The following is an 18741-nucleotide window of genomic DNA, read 5'->3' as shown; positions in this document are numbered from 1 at the left end:
TATGGCACAAACCAATAAAAATATTTACTGGATCTATAAGTAAAAGTATATAAATTCTTATTTATCTTGCCACATAGAGGAGCCATGAAAAACATGGAAAGTTGAGTCTGTTTTTCTCCAAGAAGCTACCCAACGACATGCTGAGGCAAGAGCAGAGAAATGCTTAAGTTTCAGAAGTGACAAAGAGGCCCTACTATACTTTTGGGTGCACAGGATGGGAAATAGTTTCTATTGAATGCATGAATACTGAAATATTTATTCTGATCAGCTCACTGGAAAGTGATGATTGGGTGGTTAGCCACATATATGCCCATGGTGACAGATTACATTCCTAACTCCAATTAGCAAGCCAAGAAGAGTATGGAACAAAGGGAGAGAACATGGGATCAGGCCAGTAACATGAATGGAAAACCCAAACCGAACCATGTCCTGGTCAGTGGCTCACACCATCCTCTTCACCCCCAGTATGGCCCACTGTTGCCCTTAGCTTCTAATTTTAATGCCAGTGTTCAGGTTTTCCTCTCCCTGACTCTCTTCTCATGAGGGAGTGTGGAACTTTATAACTGGGACCCATCATCCCAGCACACATAAGGCAGGGGCAGGTGGACTTTTACCAAAACTGGAAGTTGAGCTTCCATTTCTCTTTGATCCCCCAACATTATCCTTCTCTATCATTCACAGACCTCCAGGTGCCTTAGGCGTCATGGTTCAGCATTAGTGTTTGTTTATTTCTATGAATTGTTATTAGTGGAAATCCTTTGATAAGCCGTAATTTCAAGCTACAGAAACAAGGGAGGATGATGTTCCTTAGACTTTAGTGGTTTGTTAATAAAGTGCAGAACCAACCCACCTGGTCCCTATTGCTGGTTTCTAAACCCTGATCCATCATCAGGAGCTGATGTCCCAGACAGCCTTGCCTCTTGAAATATCACATCATGGTGATATTTCAGGCAAGCAGGAGAGAGAGCTCACCTGGAATTGTAGATCTACCCCCACATCCTGGCATGTATGCAGTTATCCATTAAATCCATGTTGAGATCATATTTGTGCATGAAGTTGCATTTTTTTTCTTTGCATTATTCTTGCCAAGAGTTAGGAATTTCTTTTTTTCTAATTTTATTTTTTGAGAGAGAGACAGAGAGACAGAGCATGAGTGAGGGAGGGGCAGAGAAAGACACACACACACAGAACCTGAAGCAGGCTCCAGGCCCTGAGCTGTCAGCACAGAGCCTGATTTGGGGCTCAAACCCACAAATCATGAGATCATGACCTGAGCCAAAGTCAGACACTCAACCGACTGAACCACCCAGGTGCCCCAAGAGTTAGGAATCTCTGACGGTCTTTTGCAAATTTGTTTGTGAAATTAACATCTAAGTCTGCTCACTAAATCCAAACCTTTTTTTTAAGTTTATTTATTTATTGTGTGTGTGTGTGTGTGTGTGTGTGTGTGAGAGAGAGAGAGAGAGAGAGAGAGAGAGTGGGGGAGGGGCAGAGAGAGGAAGGGAGAGAGAATCCCAAGCAGGCTCCACACTGTCAGTGCAGAGTCCAACACGTGGCTCGATCCCACCACCAGCAGATCATGACCTGAGCCAAAATCAAGAGTCAGATGCTTAACCGACTGAACCACCCAAACACCTTACTAAATCCAAACCTTTGAAAAAATTATAGCATGCCAAGGCTAACAGCAGAAAAGTTAACAGTGTCAGATGAAGTTGTTTTGTTTATTTTCTAAGATGCCTGGGTTGTTCCAAAAATTAATACAGAGTGGGTACTGGTTAGAGTAGATGGTGTTTAAGCTATAAGAAGCTGACATTTGAAGTGTCCTTTTCTTTTAGGTAGAAACAATGTTGATCAAATCTACTTTATTTGATATAGGATCTCTATTATTTCCTAAAGGTTATTATTATTATTTCCTAGGTTATCCTCTATATATCTCTTTTGTAATATTGTCTAATTCCATATTCATCTTTGAGTACTCATCAGGTGGACTTAGGGACTTGGATGAACTGCCAGTGAATGTAGAGTTTATCATCACTCACCACACAATTACAGAGTCCCTGCTATGTGTCCTACAAGCTGCCGGGCACCGTGGAGTGTGGAAGAAGTCTCAGTGGCTGTGCCTTCCTTCTTTTGGGTAATACTGCAGCAGAGAGGGGCAGCAAGGACTCAGGCAACACTCACAGTGCAGTAAGTTGTGGTTGAGGTGAGCAAGAGGCTATTAAGTTCCAACCAAGTATGTGAATCAGAGAAGCACCGTACAGAGGGGATAGGTGGTTCTGGCAGGGCCAAGGAGAAAGGCAGCAATTTGCTGGCTAGAAAGACCATGCTGGATGGGCAGCACTTGCTTTAGGGACTTACTTCCTCCTTAGAGGGATGAAGCAGGCTATCTTGCCACTCAGAGTCACAGGGCCAATGAGCTCAGATTGGAGCCTCAACTCCAGGACCTCTCTGGAGGGGTCAGGGGCCTCTCTATGTGTCTCCGTCTACAAATAGCTCTGGTGATGGTACAAACAAATAGTGCATTAGGTTCACTCAAAATTAGAAGGCTACTTGACTCACATATGTTGCCTGATCTTGGATTTCTGCATACATGTGTGTCTATGTGTGGAGGAGTCACAAGAGTGGTTGGCAGAAAGTCCCACAAGCTCAAATCCACCAGAGGATGTTGTGGCATGGCTTGGAGCGAACTAGTAAAGTAACTTTCCATGAGATTATCAGGTCTCCATCCACTCATTCAATAAATGTTTCGTGAGTTTCTTCCAGGTGCCAGGCACAGCCCACAATAGTAAAAACTATGCTGGACACCTAGGACACAAAAGTAAAGAAGACAGACACAATCCCTACCTTCCTGTATCAGACATTTAACAAATAATTACATAATGTATTACTGATGATGCAGGGATGTCATTATTCACTGCCCCAACTCTCTCAGGGAGCCGTAAGCTGGAGCTTCCCACCTAAGTTCAGGTGTGCGGCTCCCCCACCAGCACTTCTGTAAGTATGTAGGACCCTACCCCATTTTCTTGGCTTTATTGGTATCCTTAGATATTATGTATTTGGGGACTGAGCAGAGGTGTTGCTGCCCAGAGAAGTGTCACTCCCATTGAGTGATCAGTGGGTTAGGTGCTGACATTGATGAGCTAAAGTCTTCACCAGTCCCCCATGGGAGGAGTAGCTGGTCAGTCCTTGAGTGCAAACAATGGGAGGTTTCCACTTGAGCAAAGGCAGCACAGTCCATGTGTAGAACCTGATTCAGCTACTAGGTGCTCCTGGGAGCTCAAATGATGCTTCCATGGCGGTCCTGTGCTAGATGCATCTACATCCTAGGCAAGTGCACTGGGATCAGCTGCCAGGCTCCCAGACACTCTCTCCTTCCTCTCTTACCCCATTCCGTGACCTCTGTGAGGTGGTGACATTCTTCCTTCCCCCTTTCTTTTCTCCCCCAGGAGCTCCTTTGGTTCTTTCAAAATAGATCCTGATGGCCCATTGAATCAGAGCCCCACTCCACTGAGAACAAGTGCCTTTTCTTGGAGAACACAGAGGGCTGCTTGACAATCACATATTCCCCAGAAGAGAAAGGGAAGGGTTTGCTGCTGAGTGAAGCAAAGAAAGGGAAAAACAAAGACAGTGTTTTTCCATATGAAGAGTCTCTATCTATCACCTGCCACCACAAAAACTGTGACCAGAGCTTTGAAAGAGGGCTTCTGGGAGCTCTGACCACAAAGGACAGAGCATGGTTACCGCCCAGGTACAAGAGCAGGCTGGTGGACAGTGAGGAGGAGTCAGTCCTGGAATTACAGGCAAGGCAGGCTCCTGGGCTGTGGTCCAAGACTCCAGTGGGAGCTTGGCCAAGCTGGTACCTCACAGGCTCTAAAGGCTGATTAGGCAAGTCCTGACTCAAGCCATTTTCATCAACCTGGGGTCCTGCAGGTCTGTGCGTCCTGGTATTATGCCATCTTCAGGCGAGATGGGAACTCTACTCTGCCCATGCTGTGCTCTGCCTGGAATAGTCCATGTTTCCTAATGCTCCTGGTGAATTTGTATTCCTCCTTCAGTGCCTACATCAACTGATCCTCTTCCACTGAGTGGAGGCCTCCTATATGCTCCCTCCTCTTGTTGCCTCTGAACTTGATGCTTCTAATTTTTCACTAATTATTCTGTTCACTCTTCTTCCTCCCTGCATAGACCATGGGCATCTCAGGAATGGAGTCTTCATCTTTTCTTAGGTTTCAATACAAGCTTTATGACCTTGAGAACCTTTTAATCATAGTAAATAGTTTTAACATTTTAAATTATTCTAAATATACTTTATAAAGCTGAAGTTTCACGATGATTTAAAATTAAGGCAGTGGTACTAAACTAGACATATTTCATCAAACTCTCCCAGGGATTCCTATAGTGCCCTGTATTTCCCCCATCACAGCACTTACCACACTGTATTGTCATTGCCTGTTTGCTTCGTTGTGTCCCCTGACAGACTGTGAGCACAGGGACCACATTGATTTCATAACTGTATCTGTAGCACAGTGCAGCGCCTGTCGTAGGCTTAGGCACCCAGTACAGGTGTGTTGAATGAAACTGAACTAAATTCAGAGGTCTCCTAAGGGAGCAGGTAGAGTTGATTTTTCAGGGTCTAGTCACCAAAATCCTTTATGTCCACTCCTTCCTTCTTTGAGGCTAATATCAGTATAAAAAAATTGGGGCGCCTGGGTGGCTCAGTCAGTTAAGCTTCCGACTTTGGCTCAGGTCATGATCTCGCGGTCCGTGGGTTCAAGCCCCGCGTCAGGCTCTGTGCTGACAGCTCAGAGCCTGGAGCCTGTTTCGGATTCTGTGTCTCCCTCTCTCTCTGACCCTCCCCCGTTCATGCTCTGTCTCTCCCTGTCTCAAAAATAAATAAAAACTTTAAAAAATAATAATAATAACAAGTATAACAGCAACATGCCAACAACAACCATAGTTATAACAGTCACTATTACTTAGTGTTTCTTATTTTCAAGCACTGTGCTAGACTCTTCATGGATGTTATTTCATTTACTCCTCACAGCAACTGCACAACATAGGTTTATTATTATGTCTTCATGGAGGATGCTCAATTTCAGGCTTACTTCAGCTTCTTGCCCATGACCACTTAACAAGTAGGGTCGGGGATAGGATTAGAGCCCATATCTGCTGTGAAGAGGGTTCTAGGCAGCTACCAGATAAATTGAATAAGTAGCTTCAAGAAAAAACAATTACTAGAATCTAAACCACACTTTTTTGGAAACATCACTGTACAACACCCTGATTGAGTCAAACCTTTTTCTTAAAGGATAGCATTGTTAGGTTGATGTCCTATCAGTTGTTGGCAGTGAATTATTTTTTCCCAACATTTTATTATGAAAATTTTCAAACATAGAAAAAGTCAAAAGAATTGCATAGCAAACCCTCATCAATCAGTGGCTTTTCACTTAATTGGGCAACCCTTGTATTCTGCCTTCCATCCCCCAAATTTGCTCACCACCCAGAGCCACTCCATCTCTGAGTAAATCACTGCTGTACTTATTGAAGGGATAATGTTTACAACAATGGTTCTCGGGGCATCTGGGTGGCTCAGTCAGTTAGGTGACTGACTACAGCTCGGGTCATGATCTCACAGTTCGTGAGTTCAAGCCCCGCGTCGGGTTCTGTGCTGATAGCTTAGAGCCTGGAGCCTGCTTCGGATTCTGTGTCTCCCTCTCTCTCTGTCCCTCCCCTGCTCATTCTCTGTCTCTCAAAAATAAATAAACATTAAAAAAATTGTTAAAAAAAAAAAAACAATGGTTCTCAAATGTTAGCAAGCATCAGAATCACCTGGAGGGCTTGTTAAACACAAATAGAGTTTCTGATTCAGAATTTGCATTCATTTTTTTTAATGTTTATTTATTTTTGAAGGAGAGAGAGACAGAGTGTGAGTGGGGGAGGGGGCAGAGAGAGAGGGAGACACAGAATCTGAAGCAGGCTCCAGTCTCTGAGCTGTCAGCACAGAGCCTGATGCGGGGCTTGAACTCATGAACTGTGAGATCATGACCTGAGCCAAAGTCTATGCTTTACCAACTGAGCCACCCAGGCACCCCCAGAATTTGCATTTCTAACAAGCTCCTAGGTGATGATGTAGCTGGTCTGGAGTCCACACTTTGAGAATTACTGGCTTGGGGAAATTTTCCCTGAAAACCACAAGAGATGTTTCTCTCTAGACTCAGAGATAACATAGCTGTGTCTCCATGGGTTTCCTTAGCCCTTGTCTTTTTAAAAAATCTTGTGAACTCTGTAAATTATCTAACATACCAGATTCTCTTTGTAGTGGTTGCTGGGATGCTTACAGACAAATTTCTGACTATTCTTACAAATGTCTTGATGCTAGGGCATGCATTTTGTCTAGTAACTTCACTTCTGATCGTGATTTATATTCCTATCCTTAGCTTCCCTTTGATTTGTCCTTCTGGCCTATTTTTATTTTTCCTTATGCTTTGTTGTTGCATAGATTTTTGTAATCCACATTAAACCTTTTTTGGAATAAAGTTTATGTATATACCACTACCACTAGCAACAACAAAACAACACTTTGATATACCACATTGACTAAACTTTATTAAGAAAGTAGTAAACTTTTCTAACAGAAAAAAAATTTTTAAGAAAAATTGCCTCAGAGTGCTCACCTCACTTAGGGACCACAGGCTTGATTTTATATTAAAGACTGAACACATCATCATCTCTCAGTGCTAATTCTATTTCACCTTACCCCCTGCCTTTAAGACCATTGTAATGTACTTGATGCAAGATGGATTAATCTTGTACTCTTACTTTTAAAAAATTTTCTTTAGTAAAGAAACTACAGAAAACATAGTAATATATAAACAAATACTGTGCCAACTGACATGAGATATCTGTATGTGTTTAAGAAGAAATACTTGATACCTTTTTAAAAAAAAAAAACTTATCTTTTTTCTTAAATGCCACATACTACAAAAAAATAAAATCTCCTTTAAAATGACAAGTTTCTTTGAAATGCAGTGTTTAAATGTTCAGTGCTGCAATGGAGACTGTTTAATTCACAAACATAAATAATAAGGGCACATTAGAAATATGAAAAGCCAGTGTTAAAAAGACAGTCACATAAAAGAAAGTTTCTCTATTTCAAAAGGTAACGGTCACTCTGATGTTTCTTTTACTTTTGGTTCTCACCATGACAAGAAAAATTTGTAGGAACCATGCCTTCTAAGGCTTATGTTGTTGCATGAAAGAAAACAAAGATCTTTCCTGAGATCAATAGAAAACAGGTATAGCTAAGATTGTTTAACTAGGACTGCTCAAACAGAAATAAAAGAAAAGCCATAAGATTTTTAACTTCTGGTGAAATTTCTGAAAATCTCATGTTAAGAGATGATAAAAGTTTCATTCTCCTATTAAGAGATTCAAAGTTATAGGTCTACTCGAGTCTAGAAAACCAAAGTGAATTAAGCAATAATTGAGGATAATTAAATATTAGTAAGAAAAGGGACATATTTTGTACCTAGGAGCTAGTATTTCTTTAAACTTTCCTCTCTTTTTCAAGACAGTGATTTTTGACTACCAATTTTCCTTGCTTTTATGCACTTAATAAAGACAAGTACATAAGATGCCCTTTGACTTACTATGTAATGGGAAGCTTTGGCCCTCTTTAGGTGAAGCTTAGGTATTCATGTGTACCAAGATTCTGGGAGGAAACAGCTGCCAGCATGTACATAACAGATTTTGAATGTACGTAAGGATCACCTGGTGAGTTTGCCAAGCTACAGAACCCATGTTAAACTACAGAGGAGTTAGAAGAAAGCTATGGACCCTCCTCCGCAAATCACAAATAATCACATTCAAACCAGTTGCACACATGCTTCAGGGACCTACTTACTGCTTTAATGTATATACTTAAAAACTCTAGAAGATAAAGTGATTGTAAATATTACAGTGATTTATATCAGTGCAGAGAAGGAAATCATTGCTATAGGATGAGATAGGAATGAATGAATGGGACTGAACTTGTAAAGAAGTTGAGGTTTGAATTTCTGTTGGCACAGAGTAAGAAAGAAGTCAAACCTAATGGGGGAGTAGGGGTAGAATAATCTGAAATGTGGAGGGAAAGATGAGAATAAGGATGATGAAATGCCCAACCTGATGCTTACATACAAGGCTAGAAGATTGTAACACTGGATGGGCAATGTTTATGAAGAGCCTTGAATGCTGAGCTAAGGAATTTCACTTCATTCAGCAGGCCACATTGAACACTTACAGTTATTTGAAGAGGGAGTTACATGATAAAAATGGTGTAGGCTGAGTTAAAGGGATAAAGCCTATGTTTTAATACATAAACATGTTAAAATATGTTTATATTTTAATCTGAGATAAGATAGGACCTTACAATTCTTTTAAAAATATTTCTGGACAATTCTTAGGCATTTATATTCGTTCTTCTGTTCCGCATATAAACTGAGCCCATCAGCTGCAGTGTTTGATCATCTCACTATTGTTTGTCTGGCCCCAAGAACAGGACTCAGATCTTCACATCACTGCCGCACAGGCTACCAGCTGGCTCACAGACTTTGTGGCTTCTGGTGGTGTTTTTGCAGACAAGTGAGTGGGTGTTACCTGCCAATGTGCTAGGCCGGCACCTTCTCTGTGGGCCGCACGCTGTTGGGGCTTTGTAGCCCTCTTTCCTTTGAACTCTGCATCTTTCCCCACATGGTTCACGTGTTGTGGGTTCCCAAATATCCCAGCCTCCCTGTTTAGAAGTTGATTTAGGAAAGTAACACTATTCTGTACTAATAAGAAATTGTGTCCTCTTCCCCCCACTCCCCCACCCCCGAACAAAAACAGAAATTCGTTAAAATGTCACTCTTCACCGCTGGAAATGTGACTATATACTATGGAAACAACTAGTTACTTCTAGTACCGTTAATCCCTCTAAAGCCTGAGTGCATCTGTGTGTGTTTTAAGCATTTCTCACCTGTGTCCCAAATGTCAGAGAAACCTTCCCAAATTTCTGACAGAAAGGATCCCATCTAGATAGAAGGATCCCTCATCTTCCTACTCTATACCCAACATCTCCCCTGTTTGCTGCTTCCCTTACTCTACACTTACCTTGCCTGGTCAAGGGTAGTATCAGCCCCATGAATGCTCTGCTGACCAGTCGGAAGCTAAAGTCATTTGCCTGAAGTCTTCTTCTGCTCCTTCAGAAGATTAGTTTTTGTTTTCAGGATGGTCTTGTGAGTATTGAGCTGACTCTGTGTTCCCTCTAATCAAAACAAAGCTAACAACTGAGGCTATTCCTAAGGCAGCTGTGAGCTTAGAGACTTCCCAAACGAGTTCATATGTCTGAAACATGGTCCCCTCAAGGGGATCAAGGCTGTTCATCATGAAAAATGGATTGATAGCTATCTGGATCTAAATCCCAAACACTACCCTGGTACATCCAAATTAGCTTGCATAGAACAGGGATGGGGGACCCTCTTGGCTTGATATCAGCCCATTTTTTAGAGGCAGTGTAGTGGTTAGGAGCCAGTCTCTAGAACCAGATGCCCCGGGTTCAAATCTGCCTCTGCCAATCACAACTGTGTGAATTTGAACAGATTGCCTATCGTCTGTTCCAGTTGCCTCATCTATAACATGGGATTAAAAATATTCCTTCCTTCTTAGGACGCTTGTGAGGAGCAAATGAGTTAATATGCGTAAGGTGCTAGAACAGTGCCTGGAATGTAGTAAGAGCTATAAAAGTGTGGCAATATAAGAGCTTTGTGATCCGTTCCACATCACCACAGCTCAGTCTCCTGTCTTCATTAATCCCAGGATCCTAAAGCCCCCACCTTCTGCTCTTGTCCATAGGGGGCAGTGAGTGAGTGGGCTGGATTGGCAACAAGTCATTTTTCCTTTGAAATGCTTGGGCTGGACCACCACCCACTTTGTTGTTTCTTCCCATTTTCTGAGCATCACAAAATGTAATATTCATGTGTCAGGGGATCCAGGATTGTATTTTAACATTTTACAGCCTCTTTGTAAAGCTACCTTTTCAATTTTAGAGGAGGCAGTTTTATGAGTCCCTTTGATAACCACTTAACTATTAAGACCCAAACAAAGAAGAGGAATGGTCAAAGGATATCAGGTACTCCCAGCCAGCTAGAGTCCCACTTCTTGAACATTATTCAAATTAGCTCCAGGACTCATAATTCTGTGTTTTCATTTATTGCTGCAGTAAAGTAAATGGTTCTTTTATCCAAATGTTATTTCCTGGCTATTAATTCAGTAGTTATTTTGGATTGTAGCACTCCTCTTTGATTTAGGGATATGGTGCCTTATAAATATTTAAAAGTTGAAGACTGACACTTGGAGAAATTGACTTTGATTTGTTTTGTTAATATCCCGTGTCTACAGTAATTATAGGTTTGGAAGATGTGGTCCCGTTCTCAACTTATCAAAAGACATGCAGAGCTTGTGTTTCTATAACAAGGAAATTTGGCAACCGAAGGCTCTTCCCAAATCTTTTGCAAACTAGATCTCCATGCACACCTGCTCAGGACACACACTACTCTTAATTCTTCATGATTTCCTCCAGAAGCTGCTCTTGAAACCAGGAATGTGGATGAAAACTATCTGTACTTCTCAAAATAGCTGCAACTGGTCATTTCTAAAAGGCTTGGGACTTTCTCTGCATCTACAAGTGCCAGCAAGGGTTTACGACAGGGCTCAGGGTGATCTATAGACTGGTATGATTTAACTGTGGATCAATCAACCTATTAGGGGAAAAAAGACAAGGTCAATAAGTATGGGTCTTGGTGAACCAGAGGTCACCCTACATTTTTCAACCTAATGTTCTTATTTCCTTTCCATTAACATTTCATAATGAAAAAATGCCTATATTCTTTAATTTTTAAGATAATTAAGTGAATTTAGTGCCTTTGAAGTGTAGAGGATTTATAATGGCGTCAGGGAATATACTATTAATAATCTACAAGACAGAGGCCACCTGGAAAGCAGCACAGGCTCCATTGCCATTTATGCTCCTCAGCAACCAACTGCAAGGGGTGGGGGGGGGGGGGTTAGACTTCCTTTGCCAACTCAGAACCAGACTCTTCCCCTGGGAGCAGAAAAACTTGTGTCTTTTGGGACAAGGCTTCGACCCTCTTGGGAAGTGGTTTTCCAGTTGTATTAGGGTTTGAACTTGAACAAACTACAACAAGCACAGATACTCTAAGTACATAGACATCCATGAAACATGTGGTGGAAGCAGAGCATCCTTCTGGCGTTTCCCTCAAGAAAGAAACACGGCAGCCACCTCTAAGATTGTTACAGCCTAAAAGGCAAGGTCAGGATTGACACACGTGAGCACACAGGGGTACAGAATAAGAGAAAGGTGTGCATGGTTGCCGCCAGGCCCATGCACAGAGAAACAAAGGTTTCTAAAAACCAGAGGTTGGCCTACTTCTGAGTTCTCCAGGCTGATCATTTAAGGCATCATTTAATAAACATAATTCCAATAATTTTTGGACAATGGTAGAATAAACTCATTTTCTTCTGTTCCTTCCTCGGGCCCCACTAAAAAACAATAAAGGGATTTTTTTTTAAGGCATAAATTCTCAAAAGCAAAGAAATTAGGAGAGGACTGGACAATACCAAAATTTCGAAAGCTAGAAAAAAGATGGATGAGTATTAAGTAATTTAGCAAACCCAAGAAAGCCAAAATAAACCAGCAATGGGAAAAGCTGAGAAGCAAACCAATTTATACCACAGAGCCCCTCTTAGATAGCTCCACAACTGGCTAATTAAGTGCCTTTGGAAGTGGGGATGAAGGTGGGGCTATGTACAGGAAAACAGGGAATCTAAGAAGCAGTGACATCTCCAGATCCTTTGCCTCACACCCCACTTCATAAACACTGGGAGCTGTGTTGGCTTAAGATGGTATAATAGCTGCTCTTGGGGTTCGGAAGACACCAGCATGGAACTTGAGGGTAAGAGTGCATGCTGAAGACACTGTTGAATGAAAAGCTAGGAACCCATGCTGAGGCTCTTCCCCCAACCCCCTTCCCAGCCAGGCTCCACCCACAAGATTCTTCTCTGGGGAATCTGAGTAGCTAAAGAGCAAAGCTCTAAAGGTACCCGCATTTGGTGGCTTTCCCAAGGAAACAGGTCAGTTAGACTCCCCCTCCAGAGAAGGCAGCAGAAGCTCTAACAGGAGCTATAGAGCCTGACTTGTAAACTGAAATTCAAAGATGACCACATAGCTAAGGAAAACCTCTAACACTCTAAAGCCTCTAATATATGAAAATGATTGCTCAAAAGATAAGCTGATTGAGACAGAGACTAAACCATCAGCAAATAAATGGATAAAGAAAATGTATTACAGTTGAACCTTGAATAACATGGGGGTTAGGGGCACCAACCCCCATGCAGTCAAAATAATGCATGAAACTTTTGACTTCCCAAAAACATAACTGCTAATAGCCTATTGTTGACCATAAAGAGTTGGTTAAACATACTTTGTATATTGTATTTATTAGGTACTGTATTCTTACAATTTTGTTAAGAAAATCATAAGAAAGGGGCATCCGAGTCTTGATCTTGGCTCAGATCATACCTGTATCAGGCTCTGTGCTGACAGCGTGGAGCCTACTTGGGATTCTTTCTGGCCCTCTCTCTCTGTCCTTCCCCTGTTTGCACACACACTCTCTCTCTCTAAAAATAAATAAACTAAAAAATAATAATTTTTTTAAAGAGGATCAAAGAAAGAGAAAATACATTTACAGTACTATGCCTTACTTATTGAAAAAAGACACATACAGGGGTGCCTGGATGGCTCAGTCAGTTAAGCGTCCGGCTTTGGCTCAAGTCATGATCTCATGATTCATGGGTTCGAGCTCCATGTCAGGCTCTGTGCTGACAGCTTGGAGCCTGGAGCCTGCTTCAGATTCTGTGTCTCCCTCTCTCTCTGCCCCTCCCTAACTCGCACTCTGTGTGTGTGTGTCTCTCTCTCAAAAATAAATAAACATTTACAAATCTTTTTTTTAAAAAAGACACATATAAATGGACTCATACAGCTCAAACCCATGTTGTTTAAGGGTCAGCTGCATACACATACTGTGGAATATTAGCCGTAAAAAAGAAGGAGATGCTGTCATATGGTACAGCATGAATGAACTTTGAAGAAATTATGCTTAAGTGAAATAAGCCAATCACTGAAAGACAAATACTACATGATCCCACTTATATGAGGTATCTATAGTAATCAAACTCATAGAAACAGAAAATAAAATGGTGACTGCCAGAGGCCTGAGAGGAGAGAAGATGGGGAGTTGTTTATTGGGTGCAGAGTTTCAATCACACAAGATGAAAAAGTTCTAGATGCCTATCGTACAACCATGTGCATATAGATAATACTGTACTGTATTTATTATTGTTCTTCTGTGTTGTGGGGAATAACCAGTGTTTAGATTTTAATCTAGAAATGTAAGCTGTTATGGAGGAGCATGCAGTTGGGAAGGAAGTTCCAGAATGTTTAGAATGTCCAGAGTTGGATTTCATTGCTCAGCCAAAATAATCCCAGGGTACAGATTACCCCTTGCATAATTTATACCCAGAAATTAGACTAGAAATATGAATCCAGAATGTCTCTGATAACCTGAAAAGGTGGAAATGATTCCCTTACCAAGAGTGGCCCAAAGGATATGGTTAAACTCAATGAAATCAGCATGAAAATGATCCCCAAGGATTTTTTCTTCCCTTTAAATTTGTGTGGAGCAACTGATTGACAGCTGCCTAATGTGAGTGTTTTGAAAACCCTGAATACGTATGACCAGTATTGTAATTAACGTTGTGATGTTGATATAGAATGAAACTAAATGATATTGTAAATTTATTCTTTTGATGAAACATATGCTTGTGCTGATCCTCCAAACAATTATATTTTATTAAGAGAACATTTTGTGCCAGAGATGTGATGTCTGATCCTTTTCATCCTTCTGAATATACAGAACACATGGTAACAAAGTGCATGTGCACAGCTACAGGATATAAGGATACAAGAAACAAGGATTTAAGAATACAAGAAACAAGGCAAAGCAGTGTATTCCCATGTCCTCCTCTGAATAGCAGCAATTAAAATTCACAGCTGCTGGCTGCCCAGATGTTTCTTGCATTTAGTGCTTTGTAATATGCATCAGTATATATTGTATGGCTGCAGTTTCAGTAAACTAGGCAGCTTTGTATTCTAAATTCTGCAGACTAGATCCAGTGTGTATATTTTTTCTTCAGATTAGCTTCCTTCCCCCCTCCCACCCTCTTCATTTGCTTGGGGCATTTGCAGTTCAGAAACAAAAGACATTTCCAGCTCAGAGTTTAGCTGTATCAGAGTGTAAGTGCAGGTCAGGTCTGATTTATGTCGCATGTCTGATAAGCAGGAAAGGAGAACAAGATGAGGGTTTTGGAAAAGCTGGTGAACTTGGCTTGACTTATGTCTTCTGTTTTGTAGGCAGCCAACATCCCTCTGGTGTCAGAACTTGCCATCGATGACATACATTTTGATGACTTTTCTCTTGATGTTGACGCCATGATCACAGCTGCCCTGCGGATGTTCATGGAGCTGGGGATGGTACAGAAATTTAAAATTGACTATGAGGTAAGATGTTCCATGTTGGGTGACCCCAGGAGTGTACATGGGACAACATGGTAGCCAGGTTTCCCAAACTGAGTGTGATAATACTCAGCCTGCACACCTCATGGGATTGCCATGAGAATCATGGGAGCTTTGTGGGAGGACTTTGGTTGTTGAAGATCACTCAGACAGAAGGCATCGTTTTGATGACAGCCCACTGGAGACACATACAACTGCCTGATACAACCTCTCCCTTCTCATTTCAGACACTATGTAGGTGGCTCTTGACAGTGAGGAAAAATTATCGAATGGTTCTGTACCACAACTGGAGACACGCCTTCAATGTGTGCCAGCTGATGTTTGCAATGTTAACAGTAAGTGTGTTCAGTGGTGGTGGAAGGTCGTCTGTCATTTGTATGGACCTACAGCCTTCTCCTTCATATTTCAATTTCTCTGACAAATTGCCATATGATTTATTTTACACTAGAACTTACCTGCCCTGGTTATGGGAGTATATATTTCACAACAATTTCTGAACTTTAAAACTGTAAAATCACTGACACCTTGAAGCAGGTGTAGTCTTGGAATGATTGCTTGAGTCTCTTTTCAATGTTTTATCTCGGGAAACTGGTTCTTTTTACAAAAGAAATGCTTGGATTTTCAAAGTAATCTTTTTGCAGAGGATATGGGTATGAGTAACAGAACAAAGAGATCACTAGGTAAGACTCTCTAGGCTGGTGGAAAGCCATAGTAGGGGTGTGTGAGCATTACCCACAGGCACATGGAAGTCCTGAGAGAATGCCAGGGAAGATGGCAAAACATAAGTATTTACATGTAAACATATATGTTTACTTTCAAGCTGCTGACTCTATATGTGTATGTGTATTAACATATTTACCGTATAAAATAGAACACAAGTTTCAGATTATTATAACATAAATTTAAGTAGCTTCCATCTTTGTAACCACACTAAAATTGAAACCCAAGATAGGGAACTCCAAATGACATACATTTTCCTTTGGCCAGATGAATAAGGACCATCTGCACCTTCCTTATGAAGTGCTCTGCCCCGTTCTCTGCCTATTAAAATTTTACTCCTCCGCTAAGGCATTGATCTAATGCCAGTTTTTTCCCAAAGTCTTCCCCTTTCTCCCCAAACATCAATAATTACTTCTGTCTCTGCACTTTGTCTAGTACAACATGTCTTTCTGCTGTGTGTTTTAAGTCACAGATCTCTCATTCTCATGCTATAGAATCAGCAGCTTGAAACTAAAGAGACAATTTCTTATTCTTTCAACATTTACTTGCTTGCCCAACATTTGTTTATTGAGGGCCTCACCAGCATTTTGCATGCAATCATGCACTTGGAACGTTTTCAACAGATGTGTGTTAGATCAACTTGAACTCAAGTGTGCATATAGCATGAAAAGATGGGACCAAAATGTCTTCACTTTTATACTTGAGAACTTGTTTTGGGGTCCTCAACTGCTTAAGGACTAGCAGATTGGCCTAGAAAAACTGGACTGGCCCTGTTCTTCTGTAATGTACCCCATAAAAGCAGTTGGTCAGTCAAATGAGGGAGGAAGATGCTTTGAACTATTAGCCTTAATTGCTTGAGGACCAATGTTGCTTTAAGAAAAATAAATTAACCACTTTCATCTTGTTTTTCCGTATCAGATCTCGATAGACAAAGAATAATTTTCTGTGTGCAGAGTTTATGTGTCTAGCTCACAGAAGACATCCAATAAAGAAATTAACGTGTTATTTTGGAGAACCTCTGGATTTATGGTGGATTGCCAAAAATAAGTAAGCAGGAGCCTTGTTCAATGAAGGAAAAAAGGAATGACCTTGATACTGTGAGTTAGAGATGTCAAAGATAGAAACAGACTTCTATGACAAGCCTTAAAATAGTTGGGATGGGGGAAGTTAGCAAGAGCAATGGCGTCGAGGAGGACACTTAGGAGTAGAAGGAAATACATACAAGTTTTCTTCAGTAAATGTTTCCAAAATACAGACAATCTGGATCCTTTTCAACAACTTGAAGAAAGCAGAACTCTCAAACTCTGTCTCTACAATGGGGGTATTCATACTTCCAGAATATTCCAAGGGTATAGTTATTTTTGCAAGCCTGCTCAGCAACCTTGAAGAGTAGCACTGTGTGAGAGGTTTTCAGTTTTGTTTTTGTATTAATGCTAGCTCAAAAAGAGGAGCATTCTCTGTTAACGTTCCCACCCTGACTTTGAAAAGAATACATTGGTGAATGTTAGTTTTTCTCCCTCACGTTGAATTGAGAAGCCACATCTGGAAAAGATATTATTTCCTGCTCATTAAATTTTGCTGAACTTGACTAGGGGTTACAATAGGTTGAAAATGTCAACTTCTGTCCCTAACACAAGCCGTCTCTTCAACTTGACCATGGGCAGCCTGGTTAATGAGAATTTTTTAACTAAGAAAATAATTATAGAGATGAAAAAAAGATTACTTGGTCAGTGACGAAAAGGGTGAATTTAATTTACTCATCAATTCTAATTTCTGTAATACAACCTCAGCCTATGGCAAAATGATAACCTCCTCACACTCCTGAAGACCGTTAGGAGCTTTCGCTGTTTTGTTCTCATCAGTGATTGTATTTGCATTTGAGTTATCTCATATTGCATTTCCATGTGTTGAATTAGAAACAAGATACTCTCTTAATATAAAAAAAAAAAAAAAAAAAAATCACCACGCACCCACCACTGGATTTGGCCTGAGTCCCAAAGCCAGAAGAGCATGGCGCACATATGCTAAGTTTTCCTCTAGATGGCGCTCCAAGGCAAAGTTTCCCAGCCAGTTGCCAGGAAAGAAGAGGGAAAAAACCTTCCCAACCTTCCCTCAAAGTATTTCTTTTCTTCTAGGACAAGAGATAATAAGGCACACACTGCAGCACTCTTTTCTTTAAAGAGGCACCAACAGAACCAGTGTGTCCAAAAAGAGCCCCTCCTATCAGGATGAGCTGTATTCTGACTGCCTTGCCCACCCAGCTGTTAGCAGGAATAATACATGCGACCTTACATCTGTGGGTGTGTGTGTATTTTTCTAAGCCCATTGTCTCTGAGAGTGGGAAGATGCATAGTCCTGTATCATTGCTGAGCAAATTATGACACCATGTACAACAGGACAAGCAAATTGTAAATATACGCAGCAGCTTCCAAACCTTTAACCCTGAAGTCATTTTGAATATGAAAAATAAACTTACTGACTCAGAATTACATTTTGCAAAAGTATTCAACCGCATGTCTAGGTAACGAATAGGTTTTGTTCCTTTGGCAGGGGAGAAAAAAAAGAATGGACCACTTTGAAGAATAGGCGATTTGATGTAAAAGGGTGGAAATTTAGCTCACTGGGAACCCTACTAATGATTTCCTAATTTATTCCATGCCTCTGGCCTGAAATTCCAAATTTTGAAATGAAAGCTTCAATATTATTCTTTGCTTCTAAAGAGATGTTTATATAGTTAAAATTTACCAAATATTTTGGATTCCTTGAATAAATACAGCATGTAGTGCCAGCTAATATTTGTGGTTAAAACAAGGAATAAAAACCTGCAGATCAAGAATAATTATACAAATTCTCTTTGTTTGTGGAAGCTTGTAGAATAAATATTCCATTAAGCACATACATAATGAAAGATGAGAATGCATTTCTTATATTAACATGCAGACCAGATAAAGAAAATGGCTGTGCTTTTGTTTGTATTCTGTAAAATAAAAGGTATGTGGTGGTGCTAAGGTTGCAGAGACATTTTTTGGTTTTATAAATGATGTATGAGTTCTGACAGATTCTCCAGGGGCGGGGGGAGAAAAAGGTTTCCTCAAGAGTCAGTGTTCTTTACTATCCCATAAATGTACTCATTAGCACTTTGGGCCATGCCCTGCATCCTGTAGGGCTCAATAGAGATTCATTTGAATGAGTGGATTTAGTTGAGAGTGATATTATTCATGTTGCTTAGTGTCCAGTTTTTTAAAAAACTATAAAACGATGAACAACTATCACTGTTAGAAATCTTGTTTTTCCTTCATATCACACTAAGGTTCAGCTAGGGTTCATATAGAATATTATGATCCTGCAGAATT

General features: G+C 40.7%; 1 protein-coding gene across 3 annotated transcripts in view; it reads left to right on the top strand.

Annotated features, from left to right (window-relative positions):
* The window catches only part of PDE11A (phosphodiesterase 11A), a 414495-nt gene that overhangs the window by 306007 nt on the left and 89747 nt on the right, over positions 1–18741 (top strand). For all 3 annotated transcript variants that reach the window (XR_015255343.1, XM_086718963.1, XM_025933541.2), the window contains exons 11-12: positions 14507–14653; positions 14896–15003. Coding sequence is in view for 2 of the 3 variants with exons in the window: in XM_086718963.1 (XP_086575089.1) it covers positions 14507–14653; positions 14896–15003 (255 nt within the window). In the remaining variant the exon portion in view is untranslated. The remainder of the gene's footprint in view (positions 1–14506; positions 14654–14895; positions 15004–18741) is intronic.

The sequence above is a fragment of the Puma concolor genome, chromosome C1 (genome assembly GCF_028749965.1).
Source record: "Puma concolor isolate L17-30 chromosome C1, mPumCon1.1.hap2, whole genome shotgun sequence".
Classification (NCBI taxonomy): Eukaryota; Metazoa; Chordata; class Mammalia; order Carnivora; family Felidae; genus Puma; species Puma concolor.
This window is presented reverse-complemented; position numbering and strand designations above follow the sequence as displayed.